Source organism: Panulirus ornatus, chromosome 3 (genome assembly GCF_036320965.1).
Source record: "Panulirus ornatus isolate Po-2019 chromosome 3, ASM3632096v1, whole genome shotgun sequence".
Taxonomy (NCBI): domain Eukaryota; kingdom Metazoa; phylum Arthropoda; class Malacostraca; order Decapoda; family Palinuridae; genus Panulirus; species Panulirus ornatus.
The window spans coordinates 73383150-73403677 of record NC_092226.1 but is presented as its reverse complement, the minus strand read 5'-3'; the positions used below and the strand labels follow the sequence as shown (position 1 = coordinate 73403677).

Below are 20528 nucleotides of genomic sequence, written 5' to 3'. Positions count from 1 at the left end.
GACTTGCCAAACACACGCAGCTATTACCAAGAGTAGAAACTGAAATAAAACCACCAAAAGAAGGGAACAAAAGAACCAACATAACAACATTAAGCATGCGCGTTCATGTTCTGAAGTCGGGATTGCTCGGGACTCGAGGCTAGGCAAGGACAATGCCCATGACCAGTGTGTGTGTGTTGTGTGTGTGTGTGTGTGGGGGGGGGGGGGGGGTGGATCACTAACCCATGAGCCCTGGTCACAAACATGAGACTCGGCTTCTGTAATTACGTCTTATATAATTCACAGGTGTCCTCCTGGAGCTCGCCAGGCATTAATTGAGGCGCGGGACACGCCCGCCTGCATACGGATGCCAAAGACTGTCGTAAACAAGCCTGGCGAATGAGAGGCCCTGGTAACGACAATTCAGGTTTTTCAGTGATATTTACAATAAATAAAGCTTATCAATTACCTCTAACGGAGGGAAAAGGTATGAAAACTTACCACTACTACAATAATCCCAGCAGTCCCCAAAACAGCTTTAAGTCATAGGTCTTTCCCGAACAATCCATCTCAAAACCATACATAAAATCTATCTAACATCCACATCCAACATCAAGAACTTGAGTTTCCTCAAAATTCTTTCGCAAGTAAAACAGGGTTTGTTAGTATTCAAAATGCCTACAAAAAGTGTAATCTATTCGGTCCATCAAAACTAACTAGTCTAAGCTGAAGTACATCCTTCTCATGAAATAGGAAAACATTTGTTATAAGATTTTGTCAATTAATTCCAACCATATTGTAGAATGTGCCTGTAGAAGGTTCCAGGGTTGTAGTCCCTTATAAGACTGAATGTCAAGAGTCTTATAAGTCATACGACAGAAAATTCACTCATGTGACAAGTTGAATGAAAACCCAACCATTGTGTATGACACAAGGCATAGAAATCCAACTACTTTACATGACACATGGCCTAAAAATCCTAAGTCACATAAACGTTTTCCAAAAAATACTATCACAAAACATGTGGACTTTTCCCCCAGCCCTAACGGTGGATGCCCAGGAGGAAATGTTGACTAGAATATTCGAAAACAGTTACGCACAAGACGGCATGACCCCCTGAGAATGACTGTACGACCCTTGGTTATAATGATCTAGCCTTTGGCATGACCCATGAAGTTTCGTACCGTCGTGCTCAAGTGGTCCTACCGTCGTTAATCTGTATCACGCTCGGAATGTCGTTGACAGCGCCTAACGATCGTCTGTCAGTCTAGTTGCTATAATTAGTGCAGTTGGGACGGAACATCTGCCCTCAGGAACACTGCTGGAGGCCTCACCTCCCTCCTGATGGTCAATACACCAAGGTTACCCGAGTGTGTTGACCTCCAGGTCACAGGTACCTCTGTGAGAAGCGACAAAGACCTTCTGTCACGTTTTCTACAAACTTTTATCTTCGTTTAGTTTAATATAAACGAGTATGGTCAACGAGAAATGCCCATCTTACCTTCAACAGACGTTGAATGGAATCTTAAAATCGATGCAACCTGAGGTTGTTTTTCTTATTTTCACGTATATCTAAGCTGATGGTGAACACTCAGACCACGGGATGGTGACAGTCCCATGAAGTGTACACCTGCTTAAATATACTAACGTCTGTGTCCCACAGTAAATCAAAACAGCTATTACCATTACTCTCTTATCTCTGCCTGTCAGTCTCGCATGGTAATTCAAAACTCCTGCTGGAGAATTCACCCGAACCCACCTTTGTAAGATAGGTTGGCGGACTTCTCAGTCTCAGTTGAACTCCATCCGTCAACTTCCTCATGTGATTCATCATCATCATCTTTCTCAACTGGCCTGGGCTGCTCTCCCCCCCCCCCCCCCCCCATCAGTGTCATCTCTATGGCTCACTCATCTGTTCCCGACACGCGAGAAAGGAACAGACATAATAAAATGTAATATATATTTCTATGAGTCCACGTCTCTTCATTGTATATCATCTGGCTTCTATTTCTTTCTTGTGTCTCCCCTGATGATGTGATTATTGAACGAAAGTGCACTTGGGAACATATCGTGTTTTATTTTCCCCGTGGACTCAAAGAAATATACTTGATCATGCGTAAAAATGATCCTTTCTTATATATATATATATATATATATATATATATATATATATATATATATATATATATATATATATATATATATTATTGTCCGTAACGTATTGAGCACAAGAATATCACATTGCACTGTTTTAGTGTGAACAATGAACTAACTGTTCTTCATTTTCTGTCAATTCCTCATCCACATTATTTAATTTTCACTCAGCCTTTAAGCTTAAATCCGCAACCATCGCCGGCAGAAGAAAAAAAAAAGTGTCACTTAACTCTCATTAACATTTTTATGTATGTGGTCTGAGATGGCGCCCCGGGCGAGGCTAAAGTTGTGTACCAGTGTGACCTCCAGCAAGCTTAGCTTACAACCACAGTGTCAGGGGGATGACCTGACCCCGCGTAGATAGGCAGGTCAGGTCATTCCCAACCTGACCAAACGGTGCACGTTCAGTGGTACTGGACATGTCTAGTGAGTACTGTAGTGATGGGCACGTGAAGTACCCGTACACTAATGGTGCAGCAGATGACCTATGGCTGCAGCCAGCAGTTTAGATGCTGACACCCTGATAAAATGTTATCTTGCCTTCAACTGTTCATTACCCACAAGTGTTTACGAACAGTATACCACACCACAGTTCCAACAAATGCATGTAGATTGAGAGAATATTTCATCATGAACAACGATTATGTAAAGTATATCACACTTTAGTGTCTTTTTGGTACCACCTAACTATGACCGAAGCTGTATACAGAGGTTATCGCTGCCTATGAACCCAGTGGGCGTACACACATATCTCATGACAATCACCAGTCTCGCCTTCCCTATCAATATTCAGCTTGTGACATCAGTACAAGCCGAGTTAAAAAGCTTGGTACTGCCAACCAATGTGAAAACACTGCAGAGGTGGTCTAATCTCCAGTATAATGTGATACAGAAGGTCATTTCCATACACAAAAAAGTACTGTTTAGGAAATGACAAAAGTATGATGTAAGTCGCGTACGATGCAATAAATACGGTATGTTTTATGACGTTGTCTAATATAGAACTACAAGCCATTCTATCTTATCATTTACTCTATATTTTCTTTAAAAATTAGTTACTGGTAAGCCCCGAGCTGACTTCCGGCAGACTTACGCTATCTTATCACATCCTGTAACATACAATCACAAGGAGTCTTGACACGCAAAGAAGGGCCGTAAACTGCTGATAAACTAATTAGTGTGCTGGCTACACTGCAACACAGTACTTATTATTAACACCAAGTATGGACGCGGAGTGTATGTGGGCTTAGAATTATATTCAAGGTTCATTAATACATGGAATGGATGTTAAAAGATTTTTAGTAAATTATCTAGGTTCTTAAATACATGAAAAGGGGTGTTAAAATTTTTTTCGGGCGGTGGTGATACCTTAATATTCAACGGATTTAATTGATCCTTGGTAGTCGAGTGCATGTAGCCCCAACCAACCAACCACGACCTCCCATCCCGATGACTCGGTGTGTTGGTGTGCAGAGTCCTCGGTCGGGTGTAATGTCGGCCGGCCCCAGACTAACCTTACTGGTCATGGCGCCCGCCAACCTGCTCACTCCTACACTCCTCTCCTCAAGGCCTTCCAACACTGCCAACTCACTCACTGCACCCCCACACACGGTATAAACAAATCCTTGACGATCCAGTTGCCTTAAATAATCACCAAAGACCATATTACATATTTTTCCCAAATTCAAAATTCGATGCGTTCGGAATATTAATTTGAAGACTCGCATCACGCTGTAGTTCAGTACTCCGTACACCCTGACCTGCACCACAAGGTTCCACCAGCAACCAGCCTCTCGTCTCAACGGCTCCTTAGCTTGGTCTAACGCCACAATGTGTCGAGTTTCCGCTCTAATACACACCGTTTTTACCCAAAGAATCACTGGAGACTGGCCTCCGGCTTCCCGCTTTCCTCATGACACTACAGCCTGCTCTTTACAACCAAAAGATTTTCATTTTCGGGTTTAACTGGTTGTCAGTATACGCAGCAACCTAAGAAACCCACAGCGAGTGCTAATATTTCTTTCTTTTTTTTTTTTTTCATTCCACGGATTGCTTTATTATTCCGGACCAGTTCAGAGATCGAGGAGACAAAGTCCCCACTGGGATCTCGCTGCAGCGGATGGTGTACTCTCCGGCGAAAATGTTTACTAATGACATTTCGACAAGCCGTTATCTTAGATACACAAGAACTGAATCTTTCAGTGTCATTCTTATCTATAACAATGCACAAATTACCGAATACATGTAGGCATATAACTTATTATTCATCACAGGGGGTAATATAACAATCCATGAACAGAGTCGCTAATAAACAAGTTAATGAATCCATGAATATATACGACTACCCTATTACCAAATCCATCTGCGTAATCATTCATTATTAGACAAAAATTACTTAATCAGCGAGTACAAAAATCATATGAAGCCACGAATATAATTCGTTACAACAAAAAAAAAAATCACAGAATTCATTAAAGTTTATCCAACCAGAGAAAAAATCCCCTCCATCTGCAGACATACCATGATATTACGAATTATTATTAATGCAAAGCTTTCGAGAACCCCATCAGACCGAAAAACAAGTTTTTGGTTGCCGCGAACTTATACTGGGGAGAGAGAGAGAGAGAGAGAGAGAGAGAGAGAGAGAGAGAGAGAGAGAGAGAGAGAGAGAGAGAGAGAGATGGTAAACCGGATTGGTAAATCCAAAGCGATGCTTAGGATCTAGAATTTTTTAATAATGCTTCGGATCAATGATGTTTTGTAACAATGATGCTTCGGAGGTGAAAATTTTTCGGTAATATCAATGTTCAGATCAATGATATTTTGTAATAATGATGTAATGGATCGATGATAATCAGCAATAATGATGCTTTGGATCTATGAAGCTTCAGCATAATCAATGTTCGGATACATTACGGTTTTTGATAATAATGTTTCGGGTCTATGATGTTTTGTAAATGATGCCTCGGATCTACGATATTTTGTAATAATTATGCTTCAGATCTAAGAATTTTAGAAACAATGATGCTTCGGGTCTATTAATGTTTGGATTAATGATGGTTCGGATGTACGTCTCGGAATAATGGCACTTTAGATCTATGTTTTGGAATGACGCTCTGGACCAGTGATGTTTAGGAATAATGCTGCTTCGAGTATATAATGCTTTAATAATGATGCTTCGGATCTATGATGTTTCGGATAAAGATGCTTCGTGACTAAATTTCGGAATAATGATGCTTCGTACCTACGATTTGAAATAATATTTCGGACCTAAGCTGTTTCGGTGCAGAATAATGGTGTTTCCGATTTATGATGTTTAGGAATGATGAGTTGGATCAATAAATGTTTCAGAACACTGATACCTCGGATCCTGACCAATCACACCAAACGACAATCACCAAAAGCGATAACCGCTGGGAATGTGACGTCATGAAGTACCGGTAACACCGCAGCGAACCATATACAATGGACTGTTTACATACATAACGCACTAAACATCACCAGAATAGACAATACCGGGCGAAAGTCATAAGCATTAACGAGACAAAGCAACCTTACCGACGTGGCCATTATTCGCCGTTCTCACCCGGACACTTGTATAGGAAACGTAAGCGCTGTCCTTTCGCATATTTCACAATTAGGTGAAACTTTTCGCCAGTGGAGTCTGGGGTAGGGAAGGTTTAGGCAAGAAGAACACTACTTCCCGAGTATTGCCTCATTACCAGAAACGCATTTCATCGCTCAATTCGAAACACGCAATGATTTCTACTAAACGCTTTCGTCTAAGAGAGACGGATATGAAAAATATCGTTGGAAAAATATATATATAGAAGCTGCAAGCTTACGACTGTATCTCAGGCCATTTCTAAGGATGATCCTTTATTCCTGGAAATGGGGCAGCAGTCGAAAGCGTGGAGGTTGTGTTTTTATTTGTCTAGCGAGTTTACTCACATCAATGCTTCAAGTGTGTGTGATCTACTAGAAGAAATACGTGACACCGTTAAAGCGTGTTTGTAAATGGTTCATCTCAAATGATCTCATCTGCTTCAAAAAATCCATAAGGTAGAAAAACAGGACGTAACTTTGGAAACAAATTGAAGAGTACAGTTCAAGATGGTGTTGCTCCAAACCCAACAACAGAATTCGTAAGAAAATGAAGATGTAAGCATCAGCCTACATGGTCCGAAGACTTCTTAGAAGTTGAAAATATACCAAGCTTGCCCAGGTTCATCGAATTATTGAACTAATTGGTATTAAACCAGAATCCATGTCATATGTTAAGATATTTAATTAACAAAAAATCTGGCTCTATTTTCCAGATCTTCTACTGCAGTTCTTAATGTATGAGCCAAAAGCATCAGCCAGCCATGCCATCCGCCCGCCCGCCTGCCTGCCTGCCTCTCCACCGACAAACACTTGCCCCTACACAGATGGCAACACAGCACCTCGTCCTGATGGTGGATCCCACTTGGCTCTGTTTTCCACAAAATAACGTGGAATTTTGTCATGAGAGCGGAGAAAAATATCTACGACGGAGGTGAAAGTAAAATCTGATAAAGCAAGCTGATATCTAGTGTTACGATCAGTCGAGCGACCGTTAACGACCTTGTTCGAATTATAATAGGAGATTGCCAGCGGCAGCGGCCTATGGGCGTTTTCTCCTGCAGGAGAGAGGACACACACAGCGCACGACACCGGTCTATTTCCCTATTACCAAATGATCAAAGTTCAAATACATCCACACCTAAACTCCGCAACCAGGTTGTCCTCCCTGTCTATTATTTACTGCCACGTTACACAACTATTGTTACTTACACCACAAAAACCCAAGGTTATTTGACATTATTCTAAGCTCAGTTGGACCCCGCTTGACGTGTTCAGCTACGTCAGGTCTGTGTGGTTGGTTGGGTCGTGGGGTGGTTGAGGAGGATCAGGAGAGAAAGCCTCTGGCGGGTATAAGGTCCATGAGAAGTTCCGAAGGAAGGTTCAAGCGAAAAGATGATGGTCCATCGTAAGCGAACATCAACAAGCAACCGGTGTGGCGGTGTTTGGCCCAATACGACTGACTGCACGAGTAGGCTGGGTGGAAGATGTGGCAGCAGTGTTGTTGGTGGTGGCGCGGATTGTTGATGGGGACGGCGAGCAGTGGCCAATGCAAGACAATTCAGGACTTTCACTGGTCCGCTCCCACCTGGGACCAGCAGCAGGTGGAGGAGACACAGCAAGCACCAGCTATACGCATCATCACCCTCCCACCACACCTATCGGGGAGTTGCGTCAGGTTCTCATCTACCTCAACTACTTCAAGATCACCTATGTCAGTGGCACCCCCAGTATATCTGGTCCACTTGCCTGCCAAGTAACTAGCGATAACATCAACTACGACTCGGACCTAAAATCCCATGGGGACGTATGTCGTCTACATTACTCTTCTCAAAATGGAAGAAAACCACAGGCTACGGCCACGGAAGCCCATCAAAGCACAGCCGCAGGAGGGCCACCACGTTAAAGAAGGAACCTTGCTTCACCCCTCACAAGAGCTTCCCGGCAGTATGCCACAATGACTCAACATCATTTCAAAAAACATCAGAACCTTCAGTTTTTCTACCAATCTGGCCAGCCAACGCCTCGTTTTCCTTCTTCAATAATCTTATTGAATGTACCTTTGCATCTTTCAAAATGGAGAAGTTAGAGGCACAGATACCAGACACGGTACTACATTACCATCACATAAAAGTCCTGGACCGACACCTCACGGGAGAAAGCTGAACGGCCACCAGCAGTAAAATGGTGAAGCCAACTTGAGACTATTGAGAGGGTCCTTGATACCAACTCCCCGCAGGTTTCCCGGGCCGTAGCCAGTTCCTACCCGAACATCATCCTACAAAACTTGTTATCACTGCAGGACTTTCACTTTTCTCTCGTTTATATCTTCGAAAAAATACCACTCGGTTTGATATACAAGACTTTTACTAGGGTCATGAATTGTTCTTCCTTTTCCACATACACAGTGAGGTAGCAACGGGGTAATGGGAAGGGCCTTCCACTGTTCTAGCATTACATTTCCTCCTACATAAACAACCTTCTTAGTAGCATCGTTCAGCTCAGCACCAACCAAACACAATCAATTTTTTTCCCCTCAGAGACCTTCAGCCATCCTCAACTATATTTTTTCAAACTCGTTTATTCCATAAATGTTTCCTTGAAGAGGACGTAATTGTTACATCATCCTTAGTCATCCCTGTCACCCACCAGGACCAGCTCTTAACCACAGGATCGTAGTTCGAAGTCCGCTGTTGTTCAATCCCCAGCTTGTGCGTGTTGTCAATACCATCCTTCCAAAAATGTTAGTTTCATATCAACACATGTGCAGCTTATAATTTCTGTGGTTTCATTGCCAGCAATACCCAATGACCTACAATTTAAAGACCTTTGAAGAATCAGTGACAACAATGACTCCACACTGCCTGCCCATGGACTGTCGCCTGCATTCCTGGCCATTCTGAGAGACCAAGGTAATACTACGACACTCCTCACCTTTCAATCCCACCTTCTGACATTCCAGTCTCTTCTTATACAAGAGTTTGGGTGATCAGTCCCCTGTAATCCTCTACTCTCAAATGCTGTTCACCTACAGCTCAAATGAGGCACTACATAAGCACGATGGTTTTACCCTCGAGTATCATATGATAAACAATGACCTGAGGTGAAGCTTTGATCACACCCAACGGTCGCAACCTTGAGCTCAAAGGTCGTAACGCCTGCCTAATGACCGCACCGCCGTGCTCCGGGGTCTTGGCTGTCCATGCATTAATAAGATATCGACTTTCGTAGGCAAGTGTTGTTACCATGCCCTTATGAATACTTCAGTATCACCTCTCATGCCCTTATAGAGCAAACGCAACAACTACGAGACACAGTTTCGGTTGCACACTTTAATTAAAAACAAATAAGCTCACCTTTTGAACTATGAATCCATCTAAAGCCATCAAGCAACCCTCCAGCGCTTCCATCTCACCAAACTATATTTCAAGCCGACAATATATCGTCTACTCTTCTATGCCTCCGTTATGACAAAAGTAACTTCCCTATTCAAGTAGCAATAAATCAAATTAAAATTACACCTCCGACCCTTCAGAATATTCTCAAACTTTCGTTTTCCGTTGATACTTCCCCTCCCTTCTGGGATCTTGCCGGCATCCCACCAACCCCACAACAACATTGATGCCTCATCAAACCACAGACCCACAGTTCCACCACTGTTCTCTCTCACAAGTTACGACGCACCACCAAACCTTACGTCCCAGGCACGTGCCATCTGTGAAGGTGAGGAAACTAGGATGTGGTTGTCCAATACGCCTTACGTATACTGGAACCGACTACGGTGTGGTAACTAGGCACACGTCATGTGTAGCAGGTATGGATGGGGAACCACGATGTAGTGGTTCTGCATGCGTCATGCGTAGTGTGCAAGTGTGAGGAAATAGAAAGTGGTAATTCATCATGCGTCCTGCGCAGTATGTGATATGAGAAACTATGTGCGGTAGTTCAACCTGCGTCATGCGTAAATATGTGAGGGTGAGGAAGTAGGATGTAATAATTTATCACACGTCATGCCTAGCATGTGAGGATGGGAAGCTAGGATGCTGTAGTTCTGCACGCGTCATGCGTAGCGTGTGGGTGAAGCACTCAGGTCCAGCACGCGTCACGTCACTGACCCGCTGCCTAACACGTGAGAACCTTGCAGAAGGTCGTCCAACGGCGTGAACATGTAGGTCAGCCGGGCGGGCAGCCGGCCAAGCTGCTCCACCACCACTCCCACCGTGCTACAACAGCCATACCCCAACTTTCCAGTCACCATCGTCACAGTTACCGTCCTAGATGCCACCCTGCACTCCTCACTCACTCGCCAGAACGCCAGGTTCCTCCCCTAAACACCACACCCGTCACCAAATCCACCTCATTACCAATATCATTATTGTGGATACGGACGAAATTATAATTTACTTGTAAATGTCAATACGAAGATCATCTGAAACTTATATCTAGTTCGTATTTCTTTCCATTTTCTCTGTAAGCATTATCACACTTCCCTGATAACATTAATTCAAAATATTCTCTTACCTGAATATTAAGTAAACTCGTATAACTCAAAAGACTTAACTGAATCTTTACCTCACGTGAATATTATCTTTTTCATCACAAAATTCCAATGAAAGAGCGTTGTCATTCTTCAGCCCCGAATGCGTGAGCTGCATAAAATCTCGAACGCTGAATAACAGGAGGCTTCTGCCATCACAGCCCCAAGCATTATAGGGGCCACATATCACGTGCTCGAAATTATTTTCTCGCAGTTTTTGTAACAGTCAAGCATCCTGTAAGGTTACCTGAACAACGAACGACATCAATAGCACTTCGGTGTGGGTACGTTTTGAGAAATCGACTCCCGAGGAAGGGGTAAACCGGTGTTTCTGTTTTCATGAATATATCAAACAAGATAAACACCTGCTTTCAAGTATACACGCTTATCCTCCAACAAAGTCCATCACTTTCACAATGACAATCCTGGTAGTTCGTAAAGGGAAGCGAAAGGTAGCCAGTGGCAAGCCTAGCCTGGTGGGTGACCTTGAGAGGGGAAAGTAAGCCCACTTTTCAAATGTTTAACACGTCTCCCATACTTCTGGCTCCACAACGGACTACACCAACAGTGGCTCTTCCAGTCTCCTTTACCTTCAGGAAAACGCATTCCTGCACAGGAGTGCCGCTCACGTCCTCTCTAAATGTCAACCAGGTTTTAGGCAGCTGTTCGAGCAGGAAATATATATTTTTATACGTCTGGCCCTAATCGACAATCCTAAGCGGTCGTGCGCATCCAGGTTCTGTCGTGCCAACACACACCTATATCGACATACAGACATCTATGTACTTTCCGTATTATCCTGTCCGTATTATTGTGTTTAATGAGATGGGACAACGATCATAATTAATACTACAATCAAGAAAGGAGTAACGACAAGAAATGGTTTTGTGATAGATGGTGAGGTAGTACGTGGGATGCACCCGCCTCCCTGCTCAAAGCTACTGCGCAAATCCTCCAGGTTGGAAATAAATTCCTTTACGCACCTTCTCATTCTTATAATTACTCTCAGAAGAAACGTGTAAAAAACAAAGGCATTCAGCCCAGTGTGTACAGAGTGGGGTGTATTCCCCCCTAACCTTTATAACACTCCTCCATTATCTAAGTACACTTTCCTACATCAGAGTTCGAGGATCTGTCATGCAACGGAAGCAGTAAGTCGTACTTTACACACAAGATTTGCACGTAGCCAACAAAGCCTTCCTTACGGAGGGGAATAGTCTGTGAACTTTTTTTTTGATGAATAATGAAAAATGTTTACAATGGTTCGTCGAGTTGGAATTATTCATTTGTTAGCGTTCTTCCTTGGGGCACACTTTTAGGGACACCTTACGAAAAGGGGATTCTCCGAAAACATCATTTAAGAGACAGGATGACGATCCTCCTCAACAGAAGCGTCAAAAGTGAGGCAGGGTCTCGACATTAACTGAAAGGAAACGGGTAGTATTGCACCCTCCGAACAAAGACAACCTCCCTGCATGTAAACAGGTAAGACACCCGACAAAGCCCGGAATCAATGAGTGGGTAATCCCGCATCATTATAACGCCGTTATGCTAGTTAAATCAGTATCACAGAGATCAAGGTTTTAAGAAAGAGGATCCTATTATCAGACCCTATAATCATTGTTCTTTTCATGAAACGTTCGCAATTACGAAAGAAAAACACGTCAGGCTGTGAAAGATGGTAAATTACCACATTATCTACTCAAAAAAGTTTTGGATACAATGATTTTGTTCTTCAAAGGTAATATATTGTTCAGATAATTTAATGCTGTGGAATAATTGAAGCACTATATATTTTTTAGGATATCAAATACGGCGAGTATCATGTACATCCGGGAGAACTTAGATGACTCTTATTGGAATTCAGCAGAACTAAGTTTCTAACCTTCCCTAGCAATCATTATCTGCCCTTTCACATCATCTGCAATTGAAGCGGTTGTTACGATGGCCACGTACAAGAAGTTGTTAACCATTGTTTACGTTTCAGTTCTCAAAAACGGATTCCACCGCATACTTGATGTGACGTCACGCAGACGTTTGCATGTAGAAACAATAACAATGAAATTATAAAATAAATCTCCGCTGCTTGGGTAAGATGAAAGAAATTTTCAGGGATTCTTTTGATTCGCTTTAAATATCGAGTCAGTCGAAATGGACCATGTGTTGCACTACGAAATTCGTTCGTGTGTACAGCAGCAGGGACGTGCAACTATTGAAAAATAATATTTTTCATATAAGAAAATTAAGGGAAATACCAAAAGCTAAAAGACGTGGGGTTTTGGGAAGATTCTTAGGTGGTATGTCGATTTATGAGTGCTTGATCTACGTTATCAACCCCCATATTTTCCATTATATTCATAACCCTAACCTTTTTTTGTATTAGATTGCAGAGTGACATAAGATCCCGTATATCATGGTCCGAAACTTTCATTTTCTAAATACACTACAACTTTCCCAGGCAAAACTCTCAACAGCCATGGCTGCTTGGCTAGTATTTTACCCGAGGGTTTGTCCTTACACATTTCTGAACGATTTTCAAGTCTGACAACTATTGCTTTCTATCGAGGTTTCTGAACCCCAAGATATGATAATGAAAGTTCCCTTTCCCTCACTCAGATGGCGTCTTGGTGGGGTGTTGAACGAGGCAGGAAAGGGCGAGCACCGGTGCGCAAGGCAGCCCAGAGGTCGCCTCCCTCTAGCCAGAAAGTGATAGTTTTGATACCGGTCTCCACCGAGGAACACACCTTCGACTCTCCCCAGATGACTGCAGTTGTAAAAGCATTATATTTACGTCAAGTAGCCTCAGGCTAAAGAGTTCCCTTAAGAATGCGCGATTATTACATCGTAAATATCAACCATGTACTTAAAATCTAAGTCAGCCATTTGCAGTCAATGAAAAGATTAGAAGGACTAATTAGCATTGAATCATCCATTTCCTAAGTCTTGCAATTCGATTAAGTCAGTCATGCAAGTAAAGACACAGAATAATCATGATGATGTGTTCAGTCATTGTTAAAATCCGAGGAATATCAAATCCACTTTACACAATACGCATGTCAGTTGCGACACAAACATGGGTAAAGGAATGTCATACCTAAGTTGAATGTTAGTTTTCGAAATGAAATAACTTAGCAGGAGTTAAAATTGTTACATACAGTACATATGCACGCTGGAGCATTAACAAAGAAATTTCTTAGAACTTCGTTTCCCAGATGCGTTTACCTGCTTGTGGTTCTCGTTAGCGATGTTCACTCCATTCACTTCGATAATGCGGTCACCCTCTAGAAGACCAGCTACCTCGGCTGGCGAGCCTGCATCAACTTTGCCGATGTATTGGCCCGGCTTGGACTTTTCTGCATGCAAGTTAAAGCCATACCCTTCAAAATCTGGCCACTTGACGATGATGCTTAGCCGAGGCGAGGGAGCGTTATCAGGGATATCAGACATTGTGAGGGAAGTATTTGTTGGGTACACGAAATTTCAGCAAAGTATTAGTGGGATAAAATGCTGATACAACAGCATACACAGTTCACAGACAATCTTATACACCAGCAGTCATTCCACAGACTGACCCGCCAGCCGTCGTTGCCACAATTTCCAGGGGATAGCTTTGCTGCCTTTCTGTCTCGACAAGAACCGTACTTCTCACTTCTCATTACACGTTTGTCTATAATGTACATACGATCAAAAGACGCCAAATTCAAATCCTCATTTTGATTTAAGATCAGATACTGATAACTTTGATTGAGAAATTTGTTCTTGAGCGTAGATGGCTTTCATACGTCTGGCAGCGGAGGCTGCAGGGCAACAGGTGGGTCACGTGGGCTGAACGTCACGGGGTACGAGAGAGAATGTACAGGTGAGGGGCTGATTGGGGCCTTGTCCTGCTTTATCCGAGTTTCTTATAGAATATAGATATGGAATATCAATATGTGACTGCTTATGTATATTAACTTTAAATGATCGAACACAAGGAAAACTGTCAGGCAGTTTTTAAATTGACCGTAGACGAATACAGTGCCTGGACATATTCTTTTTATCATTATTTCGTCAAATAATTGCTGTCTAGATAATTCTGTACCACAGTTGCATCTGCATTGTTTCTAGAACATTACACACGACTTATCATCTTCAGTGGAAGATCTGATTGAAAATTTGTAGAACCAGTCTTCTTCAACTGCCTAATCACACGATATGTCCAATTATAGCTCTCTCTCTCTCTCTCTCTCTCTCTCTCTCTCTCTCTCTCTCTCTCTCTCTCTCTCTCTCTCTCTCTCTCTCTCTCTCTCTCATCAGAAATAAGAGACTAGATTTCAGAGAGCAAACTGACAAGATTAGCACTATCAAGTCTAGTGGTGAGTTGTACGATTCTGGGAACTTCCTTTACCAGAGATGGAAACCTGTCGATGAAGATGGTTAGTGTTTATAATGGAAGCAAGATGGAATATCGTTGTGGTTTGTTTGGTCGCCAGTGGGGAAAAATCAGAAATAAACAAAGAGAATTCAGAAGCACTTCACAAGGCAAGATCGGAGCAATGGAACGTATGTATGGGCTGCCAGGAAAGGGTGAGGGAAATGCAACTATAGTGTGGAGAGAGAAGACAGAAAATGTGTTGAACCTGAAGATCTCTCAACGGGGGAAGGATACAGAGTGGTTAAGTCTTCGAGAACACTACAGAACATACCGAGAGTATATCGGACAAAAATGTACGACAGTTCACCCAGAATGCCAGAGCGATTATTCAGTGTACTGCCGGGAGAATTAAGATACATGCATGGAACGTTTAAAAGCTTGACACACACTGTCGTATTGGGATGAGCTTTCTGCGAGCACTGCTCGACACCGACGAAGACATCTTGGATCTGCAAACAACGCGGCTCCTCATGATTTCCCGCAAGACAGACGTGTCTCGGCGTATCGCGCGACGCTTCATGTTGGAAGTTTTGGTCCGGACTGTAGAGAATGTGATTGATTCCGGACATCTCTTACCAAGACGTTCAAAGACAGAAACAACGACACACTGAACATCAGAGAAGGCAGAGTGACCACATCCGATGCTTCCAAGCCCTTTCTGTTCATCCTTAACGCAAGTCTGTTGTTCATAGGATGATATGCAGAAGTGTCACAATCCTTAACATAAAGCCAGCATAACTAACCAAGAGTTACGTTACTAAACTCATATCAATCGTCCAGATGAACCTACCTGCGCAGGACAGTGTCTACACTTAATGTGTATCCATAAAAGCTTAGGGGTATCGGGGTCGCTGATTTGTCTGGCGAGCGTACCAACTCATAACAGCTGGGGAAAAAGTTTCCACCGCCACGAACAGAAAGAAATCAGTTTCCCTTCTCCATCTCTGTGTATCAAATAAGAATATCGAGGACAACCTTTCCCAATCGACCATCGGATGAATCATATATTCGCGATTCTTGAGGTTCCATTTGAAATACCTTGGGTTGATATGATTGACCTTACAGGTCAGAAAGTTAGAGAAGGCTTTGGTATATTGCTGTGATATACGACGTGACCTAACCTGGATATGTCAAAAGATTGGCCAGATATCATGGCTATTCTTAGATACATTTATTTCCTAGCAAGTGAGGAATGAACAATGTATTGTACAAGTCAGTGGACATTGTTCACATAGACATTGGTAATGAGACCTCAGTGTTGAAGGTGGAAAGTCAAAGGACGGAACAGTGGCTTGGAATTGTTCCAGACTTATTCTGATGGTATGAGTCACGACCATCAACTATGCCCGAAGGGATCAGTCACTCAGTTAATTCGTGGTCATCGTATTTCACTTGACGGACCGGTTGATCTTACCTCCCTCTGACCGCTCCAGTGGACCATGATTCGATACCCAAGGAAGTGAGTGGACTCTCCTGGGGAGGAAAATGTACTACTTCCACGAACCTTAGGACCTATTTTTCTCTTATCACTGAAATGCCTTTCGTACGAATGTAAAGCCTTAACTCAGGTTCTTAATTGGTATAATTTTGCAATCACACACACACACACACACACACACACACACACACACACACATCACTACCGCTGGAGTAATTAGTTTTCATTTAACTTCAGGAACTGCTGGAGGATCATCTGGAAAACAATATTTAGGACTAGTCCATCTTTAAGTGTAGCACACTTATTGGTACGATGACAGACTCGGCCATTTCTTAGGTAGACGATATCATACATAAAGTGACGTTAGGGAGGAGATGCCACAAGGTAAAAAAAAGATGACATTTGATCAAAATACATTGGACCAATAGTCTCTATACAACTTTAGATCGAATCACACTGGTGAAAATATGACATAAACGTCCACAGGAAAGAATCATTTGCATATATATACACCTTAGCCTGAGCCAGGTACCCATTTTAACGACCAATCCCTGGGATGGATGAAGAGCTAGGTTGACTGTGGACCTACTGCCTCAAGGAGGATTCGAACCTATTCGCTCGACCCTGGGCGGCCCGTGAAGGCGTCACGGTCAGGAATGCGTAACCGCTAATTCAGCATTTCATTTCCTGCACGTATCATGTGTCACCTCTAAGTGATCTGGAGAGTTTAAGAGGTCACAATGTCCTCGTTATAATATCACGGCTTAGGTCGGGTGTGTGTGTGTGTGTGTGCATAAACTTAAAAGGGAAGACAATGGTACATATATACAAGGTTAAGAGATGGGGCAACGCGAGTGTAAAGCTCTCTCCCCAGAACACACAAGTAGTAATCACAATGAACTGATTCGCTGTTTTACCAAATAATTTTCTCAGGGATGAAAATGTTGACTTTATTCTCTCTTTTCCGAGGTCGTTCTAGTCTCACCATAAAAATTGGTTTTGGCTCGTGTAATTTTTCCGCAACATTTTCTTCTGCAGATGTAGAGACTGAATTAGCCAAATACCTCGTTCTGAGAGTGGGTATAGACTTGATGGAGGATATTATTCCGTCAAAGGTACAATTGGCGTGATCGGGATATTCTTTCACAAGCGAGTGACGATGGAGCGCTTGGGTCTACTACTGGCTCCCGTGTTGTCCACAGTCAGCATGGTTTTTCTTTTTTTTTTTTTTTTCAAAATACAAGCAAGAGAAAGTTAATCTAACCTAACCAATCCTTAGAACGTAACCCAACCAACTTAACGTATCTATCCTAATCTAGAATGTTAACAAACCCAGGATAATCCTGTATTTCGCGTTTGGTTAGAGACTAGCCTAGCTAAGCATAAAACGGAGCATTGGTCTGTTGGCTTCCGTGGTAACAAACAATAGAGCGGTCTGTATTTTCTGCTTTTAAATCTTCGAAAGACTGAACACTGTCAACCAGTGATAATTATCGAACCATGTTTTATCGTGCCCTCAGCGATATTCGTTCGTTTTTGCGGAACACTAACCATTTCTTCCAAATTTCCTTGATGTAAAGGTTCAGGATCAGGTACCACTGGTTGGAGATTAAAACTACGAACATCATTCTTGAGTGCTGTCTGGAGGGGCGGGTTTTAGATGAACTTGGAAGAGGTTTGTTAAATGGTTCTTGAGAGAATACTATGTAAGCAGAAGGAAGAACAGTTAAGTAACACAGCCTAAACAGAAGGAACAGTAGATGGGTAACAGCCTAAACAGAAGGAAAAGTAGATGGGTAACAAAGCCTATACAAAAGGAAATATATGGGTAACAAAGCCAAAACAAAAGGAAAATATATCGGTAACAAAGCCTATAAAGAGGAAATATAGATGGCAAACCCATTCTGATTCAGTGCCTAGTTCCTTTTGAGGCGCTACTGTCCATAACTCCAGCAGTCATTTGAAATACGTTTAAGCCAGAGTGTAATTCTCTCAACTCATGAAGAAACTGAAGCAGTTATAGTTAATCCCTTCCTCAGAACACAGTTCAGTATATTTAGCCTTCATTGCCTTGCTCAATATCACAAACTTTTCTTAAAGGGATTTCCCAACATTGCCTCACCTTGAGCTACTTGCTAAAAAAAAAAAGAGTTAACTTTTGAATGGTCAGCTGAGCAAAAAGTTATATTCAAAAATCAGTCCAAGTTCTGATCCACTTTTGAAATTTCCTGATGTCTTTGAAGGTTCAACTCTATCCACTGGACGACAAATACACCCGCAGTTGGGATCTGCCCTGAAACAAACAAACAAAATGTAGCAATTTACAGATTTTTTATTATTGCTTGTCATGTGTTCAAGGAAACAGTAACATTTATTGCACATCCGGGAAGGAAGCACCAACTGAGGCAAGGGAAGAAAAACACTTGAAGTTTAATGTCTGATTCACGAGTATGTATGTTAAAGGATACTGGATATAGACAAAAACTCTTCTCAAGGAGGAAAACTTACAAAGAAAGCTGGCATATTTAATTTTCAACAATGTAAGTGTTTAAGAGATATTCTCAACATTATCTTGGGGTGTTTCCGGTCTCTGGATACGCGCTCTTTCAGACGTATGGTAACTAACGAATGCTTTTCCTCTGTTATTTTACCCGAATGCTTCTGAGCACCGAGCTGATGACCGACCTTAAGCGAGTGTCGTCTGTCAGTGCGTCATGGAGAGGAGACACCACATCAGTGTGACAGTCCCGTACACATTGATCACGCCAGTGTAGGTTGTAGAACAGTGGCTTAAACACTCCTCACAGGTCGGTATCGTCTAGTTAAGGGTTATGTTGCAGCCTCCCATATGCAGAAGAACACTTGAAAGCTCGTTACTTTTTGTGAAATGGTATATCACAGTGTGACGCACATCCTGCAAATCGTAAAGGAATGATAGTCTCGTAGTTGGGAAGGCGTTCGCCAATCAATCACATTCTCAACAAGGATTACCAGAGACAATGGCCAAGGAGAGCAACTGTGAGAACGTAAATCGTGAGTTTTGAGTCAGCTGGTCATGTGGCTTCGGAGGTTTTTAAGTCCAGAGTGCCCGAAGTCCCCGCTCATCAGGTCTGTGAAAAGATCTCGATAAAAGTTTACTAGAAACTTGGGAGCGTTAAGGCGTCATGACCAGACAATACGAAACAGATGGATTTTCTGAACTCGCGTGACCTTTCTCCCCGTGCACTGTGCCCTTGTGTGACGTCCTTGAACTTTGCCCTTAACTGTATCATCGGTGAAATGTTGGAAATGTGCCTCCCAGAAGCGTGTAATAATGTCCTATTAACATTAAGGTTGAGAGCCTCGCATGAGTGAACAGAGACGCTTGTGAATAAGGTTATTACCAGGTGAAGCAATATTGTAATGCCAGTTTTATTAATACTGAAAGATGGTTTCTCTCTCAAGGTGTGAGATATGACGTGAACAACAGGTGTCAAATGGGGTTACTGTGGCTAAATCATTAGCGATCATTACGTATGTTTCTCACTGAGTTTTCGAAGATAGTTGAGTGTGGTAGTGTTTTATAGCGTAACGAGGGTGTGTAGATATGCCATACTAAATTTCATAATGAAGTGAAGTACGTGTAGTGTGCTTTGTGATTAGTTATTCATTTATTATAGGAAGAGAGTTATACACTCGTTTTTCTCCGTCTCTTAATTCTTGTAGGTGTATACTATGAAATAATGTATATGGCAGTTCCCAATGTGTATTTGTCTCTGTGTGCGTATATAGTGTCCCAGGCCAGAGCAGGTCATGCTGTATGTTATTTTTGTTGCTTCCTATTTTGGCTTTGCAGAAGCTGTTCATTTGTTTTGTAATGTTTTCCCCCAACCTGACTCTTATCTAATAAAAGTCTGTTATCACGAGTGATGGTTAAGTAATTTCATCTATTGATCATGAGTGATGTTAGAACCGCCAGAAATCAACATTGTCTCTGGATGACTGTGCAGTGTCTGATTTTGCGTGTCATGTTGTGTCTATACTAACCTTACTATAGTTATAGCAGAAACAGACAGACAGATAGACACACACACACACACACACACACACACACACACATACACACAACAACACCATGAGTCTGGTACGGAGACCCTGTTGGTTTTGCCTTACTAACCTTCGGTTTTAAAGCAGCTGTGATACCCACTACTTAAACTTTTTTTCTCTCTCTCTCGGGGAGAGCTAGGCTAGTGCGTCCTTCACTCCCCGTTGGCGGAAGATCAGTTCGTAGGAAATTTGTGGTCGTGATTGCAGTGCCTGAGGGTGGGTCACGGTCTTCTCTGGTGCTTCCAAGTCCTGTAGGATTTCCCGGGGTTTCTCTGCGACGACCTGAGGTCACTCAAAAAACAAAGCTAATCTACATA

General features: G+C 42.5%; 1 protein-coding gene across 1 annotated transcript in view; it reads right to left on the bottom strand.

Moving 5' to 3' along the window:
• Positions 1 to 13859, bottom strand: part of LOC139763509 (uncharacterized) — an 87303-nt gene extending 73444 nt beyond the window's left edge. The window contains exon 1 of the mRNA XM_071689653.1: positions 13496 to 13859. Within this exon, the coding sequence (XP_071545754.1) occupies positions 13496 to 13720 (225 nt within the window). The 5' untranslated portion in view covers positions 13721 to 13859. The remainder of the gene's footprint in view (positions 1 to 13495) is intronic.
• Between the last annotated feature and the right edge of the window lie 6669 nt (positions 13860 to 20528).